The sequence below is a fragment of the Pipistrellus hanaki genome (assembly GCF_964339955.1).
Source record: "Pipistrellus hanaki genome assembly, chromosome: 1".
Taxonomy (NCBI): domain Eukaryota; kingdom Metazoa; phylum Chordata; class Mammalia; order Chiroptera; family Vespertilionidae; genus Pipistrellus; species Pipistrellus hanaki.
Window position 1 is genome coordinate 128,000,567 of NC_140503.1, and position 20,665 is coordinate 128,021,231.

At 40.4% G+C, this 20,665-nt stretch overlaps 2 protein-coding genes and 1 pseudogene across 8 annotated transcripts in view; all 3 read left to right on the forward strand.

The window, feature by feature from the left end:
- HSPA14 (heat shock protein family A (Hsp70) member 14) overlaps positions 1-456 on the forward strand; it is a 36,073-nt gene extending 35,617 nt beyond the window's left edge. For both annotated transcript variants that reach the window (XR_014793573.1, XM_084868559.1), the window contains exon 14: positions 231-456. Coding sequence is in view for 1 of the 2 variants with exons in the window: in XM_084868559.1 (XP_084724685.1) it covers positions 231-309 (79 nt within the window). In the remaining variant the exon portion in view is untranslated. The remainder of the gene's footprint in view (positions 1-230) is intronic.
- Positions 457-1,666: 1,210 nt separating this feature from the next.
- On the forward strand, positions 1,667-4,082 carry LOC311620898 (vasculin-like; annotated as a pseudogene). Its single transcript has 2 exons — positions 1,667-1,688; positions 2,617-4,082. The product of its transcript is annotated as a vasculin-like (transcript).
- Positions 4,083-5,909: 1,827 nt separating this feature from the next.
- SUV39H2 (SUV39H2 histone lysine methyltransferase) overlaps positions 5,910-20,665 on the forward strand; it is a 46,144-nt gene continuing 31,388 nt past the window's right edge. For 3 of the 5 annotated variants that reach the window (XR_014793581.1, XR_014793582.1, XM_084868667.1), the window contains exon 1: positions 5,910-6,159. Coding sequence is in view for 2 of the 5 variants with exons in the window: in XM_084868667.1 (XP_084724793.1) it covers positions 5,944-6,159 (216 nt within the window). In the remaining 3 variants the exon portion in view is untranslated. Of the gene's footprint in view, positions 6,160-6,537; positions 6,833-8,748; positions 8,895-20,665 lie in introns of those variants that run through there. The other 2 variants (XM_084868668.1, XM_084868669.1) reach the window with 2 other exon arrangements.

Consider the following 20,665-nt stretch of genomic DNA (forward strand, 5'->3'; position numbering starts at 1 on the left):
TGCTAGGCTATGGGGGAAGAAAAGCATGAAGGCAAAGGCACAGGTGTGCTCCTGGGAGAATGAGCACAATAGGAGGAAATTTTTAATAACTACCTAATTATAGCATATGATACTAAATTTAAAGACACTGAAGTTCTGTTTATTCTTTATGTCATACTCTTCTTTTAATTTCTTAAGGACTATCTCATTTTTAAAAAGGAACTCATGAAATGTTATTTTTGTTTGTTTAGGGATGGATCTTTACATGTGACATGCACAGATCAAGAGACTGGAAAATGTGAAGCCATCACTATTGAGGTGGCATCTTAGTGTTTTAGAAAAACCATGAATTTTTTAGAACTAAAATATCAACAGTTACTTGGTTTTGTTAATATGTGATGTTTATATTGAAATACTTTTGGATGAACTGGTAATCTCTGTTTCTATTAAAACACAATATATTGATAAACGTTGCAACCTTTTTTGTTTTTCATTTAAGATGAATCAATAGGAAATATAAGGAACTCTTTCTATTATGAAGCTATTTAAAATTAAATTGAGTGAATTGACTCAATTTACTGGGAATTTTTTTAATTTTCTATTTCTTTATTGATTAAGGTTTTACGTATGTGTCCTTATCTCCCCCTCTCTTCCCCCCCATTGTACCTCCGCCACTCATGCCCTCTCCCCACTGTTGTCTGTGTCCATTAGTTAGGCTTATACGCAAGCATACAAGTCCTTTGGTTGATTTATTCCCCTTACCCCCACTCCCCACTGCCTTCCCTCTGAGGTTTGATGGTCTGATCGATGCTTCTCTCACTCTGGATCTGTTTTCATCAGTTTAGGTTGCTCATTATATTCCACAAATGAGTGAGATCATGTGATATTTATCTTTCTCTGATTGGCTTATTTCTTTTAGCATAATGCTCTCCAGTTCCATCCATGCTGTTGCAAATGGTAAGAATTCCTTTTTTTTTTTTTTTTTTTTAACATAGTGTAGTATTCCATTGTGTAGCTGTACCACAGTTTTTTAATCCTCTCATCTGCTCATGGACACTTAGGCTGTTTCTAAATCTTAGCTATGGTGAATTGTGCTGCTATAAACATAGAGGTGCATATATCCTTTCTGATTCGTGTTTCTAGTTTCTTGGGACATATTCCTAGGAGTGGGATCACTGGGTGAAATGGAAGTTCCATTTCTAGTTTTTTGAGGAAACTCCATACTGTTCTCCACAATGGCTGCACCAGTCTGCATTCCCACCAGCAGGGCACGAGGGTTCCCTTTTCTTCACATCCTCATCAGCACTTGTAGTTTGCTGCTTCGTTGATAATAACCATTCTGACAGGTGTGAGATGGTACCGCATTGTCATTTTGATTTGCATCTTTCTGATGATTAGTAACTTTGAGCATTCTACCTAATAAAATAGTAATGTGCAAATTAACCATCACTCCACTACACCCACAAGCAGTGCCCACCAGCTGCGCCCACCAGCCAATCAGAGCAAGTATGCAAATAAACCCAACCAAGATGGCTACAGCCACAGAGAGCAGGAGGGAGGCTTGGGTTTCCCAGGCAATGGAGAAAGCTAAGCTTTCCACCTGCCCTTGCTGGCCTAGGCCTCCACTCAAGGCTACCAAGTTTCAATTATAGAAGGTAAACAAATCCAAACAGAAATGGCGGCAGCCATGGAGCTGGAAAGAGTGGGAGGCTAGAGATGCCCTCAGCAATGGAAGAAGCAAAGAGCAAAGAAGCAAAGAGCAAAGAAGCAAACAGAAATGGCTGCCAGCCACAGAGCAAGCAGGAGGCTTGGCTCTGCTCCAGGCTACAAAGTTTCAATTGTAGAAGGTAAATAAATTCCAGATACTAGGGCCTCCAATTGGGTTACCAGGGTGCATGGCTGACCTGCAAATCACCACAGGCCCCTTGCCCAGGCCACCCCTCACCCTAAGGGAACCCCCACCCTGATCCAGGACACCCTTCAGGGCAAACCAGCTGGCCCCCACCCGTGCACCAGGCCTCTATCCAACTATAAAAGAGTAATATGCAGATTGACCATCACTCCAACACACAGATTGCTGGCCCCATGTGGTCAAAGATCCTGCCCCCATGTGGACACAAGATGGACACCATAAAATGGCCAGCAAGGGAGGTCAGTTGGAGGCGATCAACCCTGCAGGGGGAGGGAGGGGGGGCGCAGTTAGGGTTGACCAGGCCGGCAGAGGAGGGAAGTTGGGGGTAAATAGGCTGTCAGGGGACCAGTTAGACATCAGTCAGTCTGGCATGGGAGTGGTTAGGGGATGATCAGGCTGGCAGGCAGAAGTGGTCAGGGGCAATCAGGAAGGCAGGCAGATGAGCAGTTGGGAGCCAGCAGTCCTGGACAGGGATCAGGCCTAAACAGACAGTCGGACATCCCTCAAGGGGTCCCAGATTGGAGAGGGTGCAGGCTGGGCTGAGGGACACCCCTCCACTCCCCCATGCACAAATTTCGTGCACCGGACGTCTAGTGTTTTTATATGTCTCTTGGCCTTCCTTCAGTCTTCTTTAGAAAAGTATTTAGGTCTGTTGCCCATTTTTTGATTGGGTTATCTTCCTTTTGTTATGTTGTATGAGTTCCCTGTAAATGTTGGAGATTAAGCCCTTATCCATGATAACATTGGCAAATACGTTCTCCCATGCAGTGGGCTTTCTTGTTGTTTTAACTTCAATGTTTTTAAATCAACAGTCAAGAATTTTAGTCCAGCAATGACAGTGAAAGAGTGTAATAGCTCAAATTCCTCTTCAACTCTTGACAAACTTAGTCACCAGCCTCCTCTAACCAAACTGACATGAATTCATACTAATAAGAAGAGTGAATTTCTGCAAATATTGAAAAGAGATAGAGTGGAAGAGGAACATAAAAACGAAAGCCAAGAAGGATGACGACTCATTTAACTTGCATAATAGCAACAGTACTCAGCAAGTTAGAGGTATAAACCAAAACTTGGATGAAAATGAAATTCCACAAGAGAATGGCAATGCTTCGGTTATTTCCCAACAGATCATTTGGACTTCAATCCCACAAACAGATGTTCTTTCAAGTTCACTTGAAGGAGAACACACATTGTTAAAGGAGATCAGCTGTCATGAAAACAGTGAAAACGATGAAACCTGTGCCCCTTTGAGGATGAAATGAGAGAATTCTAAGTTGTTAGGGAACAGTTGCAGAAGGATGACCTGGTGGAAAAATGACCTGATTTGTGACTTCAAGATTGGATCCTGGAAAAACAGCACTTTTCACCCCACGATTGAGAATGATGACAGAGAGATGAGCAGCAGAAGCAATACATCCAGGGACAACGACGAGGACAATGTAAGGGTCCTGGCAGCCTCAGAGGTTTAGTGTGGCACATACTCATGCAGTCGGGGTGGAGTATAAAATGAAGAACTATCATTTATGCAGTAAAACGCCCCATCAGAAAATTTTGGGGGGCACTTTGATTTTAAGAAAACCAATAATATTGTGCAGGCTGTATTGAACATTCTTTCTTTGTATGTGGATGTTGTAGAATTGAGGACTTTGGTTCTCTTCATCACTGCAGCATTGATTCTCTTCATCACTGCAGCATTTCTCTGACTAGCAATGTGACAGGGTAACAGATGAGATAGTCTCATTTAATAATAAAAAAATTGTGTAATGTTTTGCAAAGCTTCTGCCTTAAAATGTCTGGCTCTTAAGAAAAAAGGCAGCTTACACTGTTTTGCTTGCAGAGTCCTATCTCTTCATACAATGGAAATCCTCAAGTCCACTTTGTGCATTCCCACCCCCCAAAAAGACAATGTAGCATGTTGGCTAAAACTGGAGCAAAGTGCACTAAAACATTAATTTTATGAGCTCAACTGTTCTACTAGTCAATTTTTAAAACATAAATTGCTCTTTAACCATATGTACTTCTGTAACTATTACAGGAAAGACTTGCTAAACTTTCTTCCAAATTTTAAGACGATGTTTTCAAGAGCTTTACTTGGGTATGCTGTCAGACCAGGATTTTCAGAGTTGATGAAAAAGAGTTGTGGGAAAATTTATTTTGATTACATGAGCAGAAAAACTGATCACACTGACTGGATCTGACCACAATACGGAAATAAACTAGATTTTCGGAAAAAAATAAAATATGCAATACCTGACTGTTTAGTCAGGAGCACTGACCTCTTTTCCCTTAGCTTGTCAAATTAAAAAATGACAAAAACTCTCCCTAGATAATTTACTAGCACATTTATCTTCCTATACAGTTTTCTTATGTACTTAAAACTATGTTTTGCAGGTTTTTCTTGTTTTGCTTACCATATTAAGCCCCATGATACTAAAGGCTTCCTAAACATTTTTTAAATGTCTAGACACTATTTCAAAACGGAAACGAACATTAATTCCTTTAATGTCCTGTGTTGATTTAAAATATTTTAAAATTTATGCAGATGCTTTGAAAAATTTTTGTAACCTTTTATGTAAATGTATTTTTAAAATTCTTGGTAGATGACAAACTGCTTTCTGCCAAAGTTTTTGCAGTTTACTCTTCTAAGATTTCTATTTTATACTGACCCCTTTTCCCTTAGATTGTCAAATTAAAAAATGACAGCCCTCTCTGGTTTGGCTCAGTGGATAGAGCCTCAGCCTGTGGATTGAAGGGTCTTGGGTTCAATTTCGGTCATGGGCTCATCCCCATTAGGGGGGAGAGGGGAGCCAGAGGCAGCCCATTAGAGATTCTCGTCGTTGTTTCTCTCTCTCCCTCTCCCTTCCTCTCTGAAATCAATAAATATATATTTATTTTTTTAAATGACAACAGTCAACACAATAGCCCTCCAGTATGAATGAGTTAAAATTATACCTATTTTTTAGTCATGTTTTAGTAATTATGTGTGCCTTGAGATTTTAAAAAAAAAGGTTGAAAATTGCTGGTTTAGAACAATCACCATGACTGCGGTGTGAAGAATGGATGTGGGGCCTGTTGGGCATTGGTTTGATTCCCAGTCAGGGCACATGCTCAGGTTATGGGCGTGCAGGAGGCACTGCTAAATGATTCTTTCTCATGATTGATGTTTCTATCTCTCCTCTCTAAAACAAATAAAAAATAAGGAATGGATAGGGTAGGGAGGGGTAGAAGCCCAGAAGATCTGGGTGTCAGTGCAGCTTTGCTACAAAGGTGTGGCACCAACCGAGATGCATCATCAGGCACACTATGGGAACTCATCAAAAATGCAGAACCTCAGCTCTCCAGCCCTGATCTCCCATTGGATAAAATCCCCCAGATGACTCTTACGCGCATTCAAGTGTGAGAATTACTGATCTAGACGGTTGTTTCAAACTGCTGCACACTAGAATTGCCTAGGGAGCTGTAAATTTTCCAATGTCCAGGTCACATCCCATATCGATTAAGTCAATCTCTGCGAGTGGGACCAGAAAGCAAAACCCCTCCAAAAGGGATTCCAAGGTTCAGCCAATTCGACAGCCTGTGATCTGAGTAACAGGGGAAGAAACTTAATAGCCAGTGGGCACAGGTAGCTGAGGAATAGGCACGGGAAGGGAACGTGCTAAGTAGTTCCGTTTGTTTTATTTTTGCACAGTATACATGTAGTTAAGGTGACCAGACGTCCCGCTTTTGGCCGGACAGTCCCGATTTCTAACAATTTGTCCCGCGTCTCGCGGCGTTTTAAAACAGTCCCGATCTTTCAAAAAATCGGGACTGTTTTAAAACGCCGTGAGACGCGGGACAAATCGGGACGCCTGGTCACCTTACATGTAGTGCCGATGTAACAAATAAGACGAATGGAAGGCCTGATATTGTTCCTGGACCAGGCGATAAACAGCCGTGCAGGGGCAGAAGGCTGTCAACCTCCGGTAGCCCCGCCCGCCCGCCGCCGCCCACGGGGCTCGCCCCGCCCATGAGGCCCGCCCCTCCGCGGACCTGGCGCCCACCCGCGCGCAGGCATGCGGCCTGGGGCGCAGGCGCGGTCGCCCCGGTGGCCGGGGTCGGCCTCCGTGACGTCAGCACGCCTCGCGGGTTCCAGCCCCTCAGTCCGGCCCCCAACTACCGCGCGAGGCGGGCGGGGGCGGGTGCCGGCCCGAGGCGCTCTCCCGTCCGACCGCGCCAGTTTGAATGAAAGCTCCTTAAGATGGCGGCGGCCGGGGCCGAGGCGCGAGGAGGTGAGGGCTAGAGAGCGGCGCCCCTCACTCTGCTCCCTTCTGCTGGCAACCCACCCCCCGACTCCCACCTCCCGAGCCGGGGAGCGTGCGGGGGCGCGCGGGCCCGGCCCGGCCCAGCCCGGTGACGCCTCCCGCCCTGCCCACACCTGGGCGCCCAGATGCGCACCGCGGGCTTCGCCCTGCCCCGGCCCCTGGCCCCTGACCCTTCTCGCGCCTCGGCCGGCTGGTTCCCCGGAGTCCCCCCTCCGCCCCGGCCTGCGCGCCCGCCGCCCCCTCCCGCCCGGCGGCCGTGCGGAGGCATTGGGGCGGCCGCCGCCGCTCCCGCTCATTCCCAGGGGCCTGGGTGCCCGTGGGAGCGCGTGCGGATGGGCTTCTTTGTGGTGGGTGGAGCGGGACATTGGTGTCCGGGCTGACTTTTCACTGGGAATTGGGAGGGCCCGGAGGTGTGAGTGTGACCTCGGTGTCCGGGGACAGAGAAATTGGGGCAGGATTGTGACCGCTCAGAAAGGCAGTGAGCGAGGAGGATACATCCCAGTTCGGCCTCCCTGGGAGGTTAAATTCCCGTCGGAGGTGATTGCAGTCAGGGGGGTGTTTGAGGATGTGTCCTCCCGCCTGGAATCCCTCCTATATCCACCCGGAGCTTGTGGTGTTTGCGTGGACGCCGAAGAATTAGGTACTGAACGCGTGTGTGTTCTTGTGCGCTCTTGAAAGACTGGAACTTTCATTGCATTCTAGAATTTAAAGGTGTTTTCCAGGACTAGTGCTCTCCACGTAGATTATGAAATCTTTGTCCGCCAAATTCTCTTCCACTAGAGATTACTGTGAACCATACATTGAGCTGTTATTGTGTTGTGTGTGTGTGTGTGTTGCCAATGAAATGTTTAATCTTGCACATGAAATTTTTTCCTACATTAATCAAAATTGTTACAGGAGTGTTTTATGCTTTTTTTTTTTTTTTTAACTCAATAGCATTTCCATCGAAGGCTGTGTCTTGAATCCCTTTACTTCAACTAGATAAAAATGGTATCTACAGCGGACAAGTCATGTGGGGTAGAGAGGGACCTCTTTTGCAAGTGGTCAGCATAATGAGGTTAACTTTACACAAAACAGCTTGAAGGTTTTTTAATTGAAAGGATTTAGGGTTCTTTACTGTTCTACTACTTTCTACCCCACACCACCCCAAAGCAAGCAATCTCTTCTCCCGCCCCCCTCCGTTTTTGCTTTTTAAAATATCTTTCTCTTACACACACACACACACACACACACACACACAATGTCTTTCACTTCCTTGATGTAAAATGTTGAGTCCTTTGTGGGACAGTAGGGTAGAGATAGAAATCCTGCTTCAAGGTTTCTTACTGTGAAGTCCCTGTGTGCGTGGATGGTGAAAAATGGATAAAGCAAAATCAGCTGTGGTCTCTCTAAGTTAACCTCAAAACACAAAAGTTATCACAGCTACCTTGGAGAGCTACCAAGTAAAGCTTGAGTTTACTTATAGATGTTGTTTCAGAACCCCAGTATACTCCAACCCTTGAATTATTTCAATGAATCTGAAACCCAGAACAGTGAAAATCTCGCTAAAGTCATATACTAAGTGGCCTAGTAAAGGCTGGGGCAGAGGGCTTTTGATCTTATCTAGTGCTTACCATAACACTAGCCATGAAACCAACTTTATTACAGATGTCTAAACATCACTTTGTGTTAGCATATTTTACTATTTTACTAGCAATATCGGAGCAGAAATTTTAGGGTAAAATTTGCTGCAGCACAATTAGGTATTGGCTACTGTAAGACTGATTGAGTGGTGTCTGATTTTCTTCAAGCTTGGTGTATGGCTAATGTAAATTGAATACTCTGTTTTGTAATTCTTGGCTTTAAAAAACAATACAGGAAATGAGTATGACAAAAATCAGTATACCTTCCATTATGTTATTATAACGGGTTTATTTCCCTTAATAATAACTTTGAAGCAAGGGCAAAATAAGTGGAATTAAAATTTCATGCAACATTGCAAATTGGAAAAAGGACATAGGATGTATGATCATGTCACAGAAAACTATATTTCAGTTAGATTTCACTTCTTATACAACTAACAGAAAGGGGGGGAAGTTACTTTTAAAAATTTTTAACAAATTATAAGATTATCTTAATATATATTCCTAACAATAAGAATGCCCTAGCCATTTACATTTTATTAAAACAATAATTCTATGTAGACTATAATGGAAGAGTAAAAAACCTTACCCCTTTTGACCTTTGCATCTGTATGTAATCTTAAGAAAGCTTACAGACATGAAATATTTTGTTCAGGTGGCTCAGTAGAAATTATTTTACATCAGTTAAACATAGTAGGACATGAAAAACTCCAAGAAGACCAATTTACCAAAATAGTTCTTTAATGCTTACCTTTGTCTTGAAGACACAAAAATGGTTTCTTGTCATATGAATTTTTAGTCCTATAAAGTTGCCAGTAGAAGGGTTGGGATATAGAAATCTTAAGTTTTTCCTTTTCTTTTTTTTTTTTTTTTTTTTTTTTGTTTTAATTCAGTAGCTATTTCATTAGTAAAGAGTTCTATTTTCTTATTGTAGCTTGGTGTGTGCCTTGCCTAGTTTCACTTGATACTCTTCAGGAAGTATGTAGAAAAGAAAAGCTCACATGTAAATCGATTGGAATCACCAAAAGGAATCTAAACAATTATGAGGTGGAATACTTGTGTGACTACAAGGTAGTAAAGGTAAGGCAAATATCTAGTCCCTTAAAAGAGACTTAATTAGATTTCAGTATTTCATATTTGTGTAAGATAAAAAGAACCTTAAGTAAGCAAAGCTCTTCTTAATGTTTAAAGCCATAATAATTTATGTCTTGTCTATATTACCAAATGACATTGAGAGGATTTTTAAGGATACGGTGTGCTTGCATTAGAATATTTGAAGTGCTTATATCATTCTACATCCAACTCTTGATTCTCTCTATGTGGGTTGCCAGAGCAAATATTTGATCTCAGATTGGCTTCTCCTGGGATTCATTTTGTTCCTGAATCATATTTCCCCACTATCACCTGAAATGAACTTAGAAATTCAAACCATATTTTTGTGTTACTGAATCTCCTCAAGAAGCAGCACCATTTGTATTTCCTGCCAACATGTCAAGCTCCCGATATTAGTGTGGTTCTGTGGTGTAGTAAAAATGGCATGGAGTTTAAAGTCAGTCCTAGTCTCTGTTTAGTGTCTTAAGACTTCAGCAAAGTCACCTAACTTCTCTGGGACTTACTTTATTACTATTCCTTTTTAAAATGATAGGATTGTTCTAAAAAGCTTTTTCAATCTAAATCTTACAATAAATTTTTGGGTAATCATCCCTACAGCCTATTCTCTCCAAGAACTCTGTTTTGATCATTAGTCTGTCAGTTTTACAGATAATCAGTAACCTTGTTTAATTCTTTGTTTTTCTTCATCAGATTCCATATTCATATATTGGGTCGGCAGCTAAGTAATTGCGGATTTTTTAAAGAAAATCAAAGACAATTTTTTCATGGAACTAAATAACTTTATTCTTTAATGTATTGCCCATTTTGATCAATGACCTTTTGCCATCTTTCAGGCAGCATCATAATCCCACGTTCAAAAAACTTCTGTATTTTATTAGCAAAAAACTGAATCAGGTACGATTTGACATCATCATCATTATTGAAATTTTTACCATTCAAGGAGTTTTGTAAAGATCGAAACAAAAAGTAATCAGATGGTGCAAGGTCAGGACTATATGGTGGATGTGGCAAAACATCCCAACCAAGCTCCATTAATTTTTGCCGAGTGACCAAAGATGTGTGTGGCCTTGCATTGTCATGATGGAATACAACACCTTTTCTATTTGTCAATTCGGGCCACTTTTCTTCAACTGCATTGTTTAATTTTGTTAGTTGTTCAATGTAGACATCAGAATTGATCGTTCGGTTGGGTGGTAAGAGTTCAAAGTAGACAATTCCTTTGTAATCCCACCAAACTGATAACAAAACCTTCTTTTGATGAATCTCAGCTTTTGATGTTGTTTGAGTTGGTTCACCTGGCCTGCTCCACGATCTTTTCCGCTTGATATTGTTGTAAACAACCCATTTTTCATCGCCAGTTATCAGTCGTTTTAAAAATGGATCATTTTCATTACGTTTCTTTAGCAAATCGCAGCTGCTAATGCGTTGCGTTAACTGTGATTCTTTCAGTTCGTGAGGAACCCATGTATCGAGTTTTTGAACATAGCCAATTTGTTTTAAGTGATTTTCAATGCATGTATGTGATACATGAAGCTTCTCTGCAATCTCACGTGTTGTACTGTGACAGTCCGAATTGATTATTGCTTTGATTAGGGCGTCATCAACTTCAACTGGACAACCAGAGCGTCTTTCATCTTTGAGTGAAAAATCACCAGAACGAAATTTGGCAAACCAATTTTGACACTGCCGTTCTTTTAAGGCTTCGTCACCATAAACAGCACATAACTTTTTATGAGCTTGCGATGCGTTTTTCCCTTGCGGAAATAAAAAAGCAAAATATGACGAAAATGTTCCTTTTGATTTTCCATTTTTCAACGAACGCCAAACAAAAACTACAAAACAGATCAAAAAACTTTTTTTACTGATTAACAGCTGAATAGCCAACTATCAAATACAAAATGTGTTTTACATTTGTACTACGTCTGCAAACCTAAAAATTCAACTGAAGCCATATGTGTGTGGAACCCGCAATTACTTAGTTGCCGACCCAATAGTAATTAAATGCAGTTCTTCCTTTGAAATATCCATTCTTTGGTATCACTGTCTTCCTTACTCAGTGGGATTTTATGATCATTGTTATGATCTTCACAACAACCTTCAACCCCAAATCAGCCCAATCATTTGCCTTTACAGTTTATAAACTCTGGCCTGAATAATCTAGCTGAGAATTTCATATAATCACACATATTTGCTCCATCAAAGCTTATTTCTTTTTATTTAATCTTTTGCTCTTTTTTATTAAAATATATTTTTATTGATTTTAGAGAGGGAGAAAGAGACATAGAAACATCAATGATGAGAGAGAATCATTGATCTGCTGCCTTCTGCAAGCCCCCTATTGGGACCAAGCCCTCAACCCAGGCATGTGCCCTGGACTGGAATCAAACCCAGGATCCTTCAGTCCATAGGCTGATGCTCTGTCCACTGAGTCAAACCAGCTGGGGCTTTTTATGTTTTTTATTGGTTTTGGAGAAAGAGGAAGGAAGGAAGGAGAGAGAGAAGCATATATTGGCTAAAAGAAACATATCAACCGTGTCTAAAATTTATTTCTATTCTCATACTGCTCAACTTTACTTGGTATGCTTTTTTTCCTTCACTTTTTTAAAATATATTTTTATTGATTTCAGAGAGGAATGGAGAGGGAGAGAGAGATAGAAACATTAGTGATGAGAGAGAATCATTGATTGGCTGTCTCCTTATTGCCCCACAGAGGATGGAGTCCATAATCCAGGCATGTTCTCTGATGGGGAAATCAAACTCTGACCTTCTGGTTCATAGGTCAATGCTGGCTGGGCTATTCTTTGCTTTCTTTCGAATTCTTATCAGCAGTTTTCCCAACTTTTATCTCAGATTGGCTTCTCCTGGGATTCATTTTGTTCCTGAATCTTATTTCCCCACCATCACTTGAAATGAACTTAGAAATTCAAACCAAATTTAGTGTTACTGGATCTCCTCAAGAAGCAGCACCATACTGTTTACCATAGTGGCTGCACCAATTTACAATCCCATCCTCTCATCTTCACCTTTTCTTGCTCAGTTAAAAATAGGATCCCTCAAATATGAATTCTCAAATTCCCTTCACACCAGTTATTTGTATCTTCGCTTATTCATAGTTTTAGAAGTATCACCATTTGTCTTTTTGTTATCCATCCCCTTTAGGACTTTGCTTAATCTGTGATGTCTTGTTTGCACCTCTCATTTGGTAAACCTATCTCTATGACTGTTTTTGTAACTGGCAATTTGCACATCTTAGTCCCTTCCCTCTTTTTACCCATTTCTCCAACTTCCCTCACATCTGGCAACATCATTTTTTTTCCAGGATTTTTTAAATTGATTTTTAGAGAGAGAAGGGAGAGGGAGAGAGAAACATAGATGTGAGAGAGATACATCGATAGGATACCTCCTGCATACCACCTGCCAGGGGTTGAGCATGAGCCCCTGGGGCATATTCCCTAACCAGGAATTGGACTAGCAGCCTTCTGGTTCACAGGATGATGCCCAACCCACTGAGCAACACTGGTTAGGGCTAGCAACCATCAATTCTTTGTATCTTTGAGCTTGTTTCTGTTTTGTTTTGCTTATTTTTTAAATTTCACATGTAAATGAAATTGTCTGATATTTGTCTTTCTCTGACTTATTTCACTTAACATAATACACTCTAGGTCCAACCATGTCATTGCAAATGGCAGCATTTCATTCTTTTTTATGACTAAGTAATATTCCATTGTATATATGTGCCACATCTTTATTCATTTTGCTACTTATGGGCACTTAGGTTGCTTCCTTATATATACAAGGGTATATATAGCTTTTTGAATTAGTGTTTTGGATTTTTTTTTTCAGCTAAATACCTAGAAGTGAAATTGCTGAGCTATGTGATAATTCTATTTTTTTAATTTTTTGAGGAACCTCCATACTGTTTTCCATAGGGTTGTACCAATTTACAATCCCACTAGCAATGCATGAGCGTTCCCTTTCCTCCACATCCTCACCAACACTTGTTATTTGTAGATTTATTAATGATAGCCATTCTGACAAGTTTGAGGTGATAGCTCATTGTGATTTTAATTTTCATTTCCCTAATGATTAATGATGTTGAGCATCTTTCATATTGTACTTTTGGAGATATGTCTATTCAGGTCTGCTGTCCATTTATTAATCAGACTAGAGGCCTGGTGCACAAAATTCATGCACAGAGGGGTGAGGGGGTGTTCCTCAGCCCAGCCTGCACCCTCTCTAATCTGGGAACCCTTGGGCAGTCAGACATCCCTCTCACAATCCAGAACTGCTGGCTCCCAACTACTTGGTTCCCTGCCTTCCTGATTGCTCCTAACTGCTTCTGCCTGCCAGCCTGATCATCCCCTAACCACTCCCCTGCCAGCCTGATTGATTCTTAACTGCTCCCCTGCCAGCCTGTTTGCCCCTAACTTCCCTCCCTAGCAGGCCTGGTCCCCCCAACTGCTCTCCACTGCAGGCCTGGGTTCGCCCCGAATTGTCCTTCCCTGCTGGCCTGGTCACCCCCAACTTCTCTCCTCTGTCAACCTGGTTACCCCTAGCTGCCCTCCCCTGCAGGTTTGATCATCCACAACTGCCCTCCCTTGCAGGCCTGGTCCCTCCCAACTGCCCTCCCTGCTGGCCATCTTGTGCTGGCCATCTTGTGTCCACCTGGGGGCAGGATTTTTGACCACATGGGGGTAGCCATCTTGTGTGTTGGAGTGATGGCCAATTTGCATATTACTCTTTTATTAGATAGGATAGAGGCCTGCTGCACAGGTGGGGGCCAGCTGGTATGCCTTGAAGGGTGTCCCAGATCAGGGTGGGATTCCATTGGGATGTGGGGCAGCCTGGGCAAGGGACCTGTGGTGGTTTGCAGGCCGGCCACGCCCCCTGGCGATCCAAGCAGAGGCCCTGGTATCTGGGGTTTATTTATCTCCTACAATTGAAACTTTGTAGCCTTGAGTGGAGCCAAGCCTCCTGCTTGCTCCATGGAGGCAGCTATTTCTGTTGGGGTTTATGTATCTTCTATAATTGAAACTTTGTAGCCTTATGCAGAGGCCAAGGCAAGCCAGGGCTTCTGAAGCTTGGCTTCCTCCATCGCTGGGGGTAACCCTAGCCTCCTGCTCTTTCCAGCTCTGTGGCTGCCACCACTTCTGTTTGGATTTATTTATCTTCTATCATTGAAATTTTGTAGCCTAGAGTGGAGGCCTAGGCCGGCAAGGGCAGGCGGAAAGCTTGGCATCCTCCATTGCCAGGGAAACCCAAACCTTCCTCCTGCTCTCTATGGATGCAGACATCTTGGTTGGGTTTATTTGAATATTCGCTCCTGATTGGCTGGTGGGCGTGGCTTGTGTAGCTGAGGTACAGTCAATTTGCATATTACTCTTTTATTAGATAGGATTAGTGCGTGCGTGTGTGTGTGTGTGTGTGTGTGTGTGTGTGTGTGTTGTTGTATGAGTTCCTTATGTATTTTGGATATTAACCCCTTATTGGATGTATCATTAGCAAATATTTTCTTCCATTCAATAGATTACCTTTTCATTTTGTTGATGGTTCCCTTCACGCAGAACCTGCTTAGTTTGATGTAGTCCTATTTCTTTATTTTTTCTTTTGTTCTCTTTGCCTGAGGAGACATATCCAAAGGAATATCACTAAGAGCAACATCAAAGGGTTTACTGCAAGTTTATGGTCCCAAGTCTTACATTTAAGTCTTTAATACACCTTGTAGGTGGTTTATGAAAATGGTCCAATTTCATTCTTTTGCATGTATCTGTCACGTTTTCCCAATATCATTTATTGAAGAGACTATCTTTCCCCATTGTATATTCTTGCCTCCTTTGTAACAGATTAATTGATCATATAAGCATGGGTTCTTTTCTTGGGTCTCTATTCTGTTCCCTTGATTTTTCTGTCTTTTTATGTCCATACTATGTTATTTTTTATTATTATAGTAGCCTTATAGTATAGTTTGATATCAGGTAGTGTGATACCTCCAACTTTAGTATTTTCAAGATAGCTTTGGATATTTAGGGTCTTTTCTGGTTCCAAATAAACTTTAAGATTATTTGTTCTAGTTCTGTGAAAAATGCCATTGGTATTTTGATCAGGATTGCATTGAATATGTAAATTGTTTTGGGTAGTATGGACATTTTAACAATGATAATATTTCTGTATATGAGCACCATATATCCTTCCATTTATTGTATTTTCTTCAGTTTCTTCTTCTAGTGCCTTACAATTTTCCAAGTATAGATCTTTTATCTCCTTGGTTAAATTACTCCTAGGTATTTTATTCTTTTCCATGCAATTGTAAATTGGTTTATTTTCTTAATTTCTCTTCCAGTAGTTCATTATTGGTATACAAAAATACACCAATTTGCCGAAACAGGTTTGGCGCAGTGTGGATAGAGCGTCGGCCTGTGGACTGAAAGGTCCCCAGTTCGATTCCAGTCCAGGGCATGTACCTTGGCTGCGGGCACATCCCCAGTAGGGGGTGTGCAGGAGGCAGCTGATCGATGATTGTCTCTCATCGATGTTTCTAACTCTCTATCCCTCTCTGTAAAATATCAATAAAATGTTTTTTAAAAATACACCAATTTTTTATTTTTTTTACTATGCTCCTTTATTGAATCATTTATTAGGTCTTATGGTTTTTGGTGGATTCTTTATGGCTTTTTTAAGTAGTATGTCATCTGCAAATAATGCCATATAAGTGAATTTTATCAAACATTCAAAGAAGATTTAATACATATTCTCCTCAAACTTTCACAAATTGAAAGGAAGGGAACTCTCCCTATCTCATTTTATGTATTACCCTAATAGCAAAATCAGACAAAGAAATTTTTTTCCAGTATATTTTTATTGATTTTAGAGAGGAAGGGAGAGGGAGAGAGAGAAACATCAATGGTGAGAGAGACCATGGACTGGCTTACAAAATACTTCAGTATCTAACCCTATCATACATTTCCAAACTATATTCTGAGCATTCCCCACAACATGCTCTGTCCTACTGTAGCTGACCTTATAAAAATAAAATAAAATAAGAGAGAGAGTCATTGATTGGCTGCCTCCTGCACGTCCCTGACTGGGGATCGACCCTGCAACCTGGGCATGTGCCCTAACCAGGTATCAAACCATGACCTCCTGGTTCATAGATCAACGCTCAACAACTGCGCCACTCTGGCTGGGCCAGAAAAAAACATGTTTAAAAGAGAAAAGTATAGGCCAGTATCCCTCTTGAACGTGGATGCAAAATCCTCAAGAAACAAAAAAAATCTTAAACAATCTAATACAGTTTAATTTTTACTTTTCAATTCAGGTGCATCTATTTCTTGTCCGATTGCTGTGCTCCAATGGTATGCTAACTGGACAATCTTGGCTTGTTCTTGATTTTTTTTTTTTTTTTTTTTTTTTAAGAATAGTTTATTGATTTTGAGAGACAGAAAAACATCACTATTAGAGCACAATATTGATAGGCTGCCTCCTGCACACCTCTTACCAAGAATCAAGCCCGCACCCTGGGCATGTGCCCTTGACTGAGAATGGAAACAGCAACTTTGTGGTGCACAGGATGATGGCAAATCAACTGAGCGACACCAGCCAGGGCTTGTCTTGTTCCTGACCTTAAAGAAAAGCTTTCTCCTCTTTACCATTGAGTTGATGTTAACTGTAGTTGTCAAATATGGCCTTTATTCAGTTGAATGTGTTCCTTCTATCTTCACTTTGCTGAGTTTTTATCATCATTGGATAATGTATTTTGTCAAATGCTTTTTCTGCATCTATTTATATGATCATATGATTTTTGTACTTCATTTTTTTTTATGTCATGTATCACTTTGATTTGTAGATATTGAAGCAGACTTGCATTCTGGGAATAAATCCCACTTGATCATAGTATATTAATTTTTTAAATTATTGCTCAATTTAGTGTGATAATTTTTTATTGAGGAATTTTTTTGCATCTATGTTCAACCGAGATATTGGCCTATACTTTTCTTTTTTTGTAATATCTTAGTTTGGTTTTGTTATCAGGATAATACTGGCCTGGTATAATGTTTTAGGGAGCTTTCCCTCCTCTTCAGTTTTTTGTAATAGTCTGAGAAGGATAGGTATTGAATCTTAGAATGTTTGATGAAATTCACTTGGCAAGCCATCTTGTTCAGGACTTCATTGGGAATTTTTTCTTACTGATTGGATTTCATTAGTAGTTATCAGTCTGTTCAAATTTTCTTCCTGATTCAGCCTTGGAAGATTATGTTTTGTTGTGTGTTTTTTTAATCCTCACCTGAGAATGGATGTAAATTGACTTTAGAGAGGGAAGGAGGGAAGGAGAAGAGAGAGAGAGAGAGAGAGAGTCATTAAGGAGAGAAACATTGATTGGTTGTGTCTTGTACACACCCCCAACTAGGAATCAAATCTGTAAACTTTTTGGTGTATGGGATGATGCTCCAAGCAACTTAGCCACCCAGCTAAGGTGGAAGATTCTATTTTTCTAGGAATTTATCTATTCAGTTTATCCAGTTTGTTGGCATATACTTGTTGGTAGTATTTTCTTAAAATATTTTGTATTTCTGTGGTATCAGTCGGTACTTCTCTTTCTTTCCTGGTTTTATTTGAGTCCTTTTTTTTCTTCATGAGTTAGGTTAAATTTTTAACAGTTTTGTTTATCTCTTCAAAGAACCAGCTCTTGGTCTTATTGATATTTTGTATTTTTTTACTCTGTTAATAATTTCCCCTCTAATCTTTATTATTTCTCTCCTTCTATTCAATTTGGGCTTTATTTGTCCTTCTTCTAGTCCTTCAGGGGTAAGGTTAAATTGTTTATTTGAGATTTTTCTTGTTTCCTGAGGTAGGCCTATATTGCTATAAGTTTCCCGCTTAAAACTACTTTGGCTGTGTTCCATAGATTTGGGGTCATTGTGTATTTGTTTCCATTTGACTCAAAATATCTTTTGACTTCTCCCTTAACCTCATTGTTAACCCATACATTGTTTGGTAGTGTGTTGTTTAGCCTCCAAGTGTTTATGTTTTTCAGTGTTCTTAGAATTAATTTCTAGTATACCATTGAATTTGAGAAGATAAGTGATATATATGAGTTTGATCCTTTTTAATTGATTGAGAGTTGTTTTGTAGCCTAGCATGTGCTCATTCCTGTGCCCTTAAAAATAATGTGTAGCCTGGCCGGGGGTGTTCAGTGGTTGAGCATCAACCGAAGAACCAAGAGGTAACCAGTTCAATGCCTGGGTTGTAGGCTTGTTCCCCAGTAGAGGGTGTCTAAGAGGCAGCTGACCAGTGTTTCTATTCATCGCTGTTTCTATCTCTATATCCCTGTTCCTTCCCCTCTCTCTAAAATCGATTAAAACATATTTTAAAAAGAAAAGAATATATTCTGCTCATTGGAGTGGTATGCTCTAATATTATTATAATTTATATCCATCTGGTCTAATATGTCATTCAAGTGTACTGTTTTCTTATTCATTTTCTAACTCCGATTTTAGTACTGTTGATCTCTTCCTTATACCTGTCAATATTTGTTTTATATGGTTAGATGCTCCTATATTGTGTGCATAGATGTTTGCAAGCATTATATTCTCTTTTTGGACTGATCCCTTTATCATTATAAAATACTCTTCCTTATTGGTTGTTATGTCCCTTGTTTTAAATTCTGTTTTGTCTGATATAAGTATTGCTGTCCCAGCTTTTTTTTTTTTTTTTTAATTTCAGTTTGTATGACATATTTTTTCAACCTTTTACTTTCAGGTAATTTCTTTCTTTCTTTTTTTTTTTTTTTTTTTTTTCCTTTCCTGAGGATATTTTCCCATTGATTTTTGAGGAGAGTAGAAGAGAGAAGGAAAGACAGAAATATCGATGTGAGAGAAACACATCGGATGGTTGCCTCCTGCATGAGCCCCATTCAGGACCTGGGCCGTGGAGGAGCCTGTAACCAAGTACATGCCTTTGAAGCTGGGACCCTTTGATTCGCAGGCTGACACTCTTTCCACTAAGCCAAAACAGCTAGGGCTGTTTGTAATATTTTAATCTGAAGTGGGTCTCTCATAGGCAGTATATGTATGGATCTATTTTTTTTTAATTTATTCAATCAGCCTATGTCTTTTTTTTATGTTTTTATTTGTTTGTTTTTTTTTAGAAAGAGAGTGAGGGAGACAGGGATAGAGAGATAGAAACATTTATTAGAGAGGAACATCATCGATTGGCTGCCTCCTGCACATCTCACACCAGAGATTGAGCCTACAACTGAGGTATATGCCCTTGAGCAGGATCAAACCCAGGACCCTTCAGTCCACAGGCAGATGCTCGAACCACTGAACCAAATTGGCTAGGGCAGTCTCTGTCTTTTGAGTGGAGTATTTAAGCCTTTATATTTTAATTAATTATTGATAAGTATTTATTTATTGTCATTTTACTATTTTCTGGTTACTTTTATAGTTTTCTTTTTCTTTGTTATTCTCTTGCTCTCTTCTTTTGTTTGTTGATGCCTTTTTATAATGCTGTGTTTGGCTTCCTTTCTCTTTATTTCTTGTTCCTCTTGTAGATTTTTGGTTTGTGGTCACCATATGCTTCATCTATACCAAATTAAGTGTATAGCAGTTTGTTTTAACTTGATTAACTTGATGGTCATTTAAGTTCAAACATATTCTGAAACCACTACAATTTTTACTCACATCCTCCATGTTTAAGTTTCTGTCATTTTTTTTTTATTGATTATGATCTCACATTCCCATCCCAAACCCCTCCCTAGATATGCCCCTCGCCAGGCCCCCCCCTCTCCCCCCCGTTGTCCATGGCCACTGGCTAGGCCCATATGTATGCACACAGGTCCTTTGGTTGATCTCTTCCCCTTACCCCCATCCCCCCTTATTTTCCCTCTGAGGTTTGAGAGTCTGATCGCTGGTTCTCTTTCTCTGGGTCTGTTTTTTTAAGTTCTTTTGTGTATATGTGTATTCTTTAATTTATTGTAGTAATTACACATGATTTTCCCCCTTTTAATCTTTGTACTAGTTTCATCATTTTTAAAAAATATATTTTTTATTGATTTCAGAGAGGAAGGGAGAGAGAGAAACATCAATAATGAGAAAATCATTGGTCATTTGCCTCCTGCACGCCCCCTACTGGGGATCGAGCCTACAACCCAGGCATGTGCCCTGACCAAAAGCAAGTCATGACCTCCTGGTTCATAAGTTGACGCTCAACCACTGAGACAAACTGGCTAGGCAGTCTTATAATTTATTGAGTCATTACTGTAAAAACTTTTACATTGATTTTTAGAGAGGAGAGAGAGAGAAACATTCATGTAAAAGTGACACATATACCTACTGCCTCCTGCATGTCCCCCTCCCCCTCCCAGTGTGGATCGAACCTGGAACCCAGGCATATGCCCTAAATGGGAATTTAACCAGCAACCCTTTGGAGCCCGGGGCAACACCCAACCAACTGAGCCACCTGGCCAGGGCATATTCATATTTTTTATATTCTCTTTTCTACTGCAAGTAGTCCTTTAATATTTCTTGTAATTTAGTGCTAATAAACTCATTTAGCTTTTTCTTGTCTAGGAGACTATCACTGCTTTAATTCTAAACGATAGCTTTGCTAGGGAGAGTAATCTGGATTGTAGATCTTTACTTTTCATTACTTCGAATATTTTATACATCTCCCAACTGGCCTGCAAAGTTTCTGTTGAAAACCAGTTGGTATTCTGATGGGAGCCCCTTTGCACTTAACTG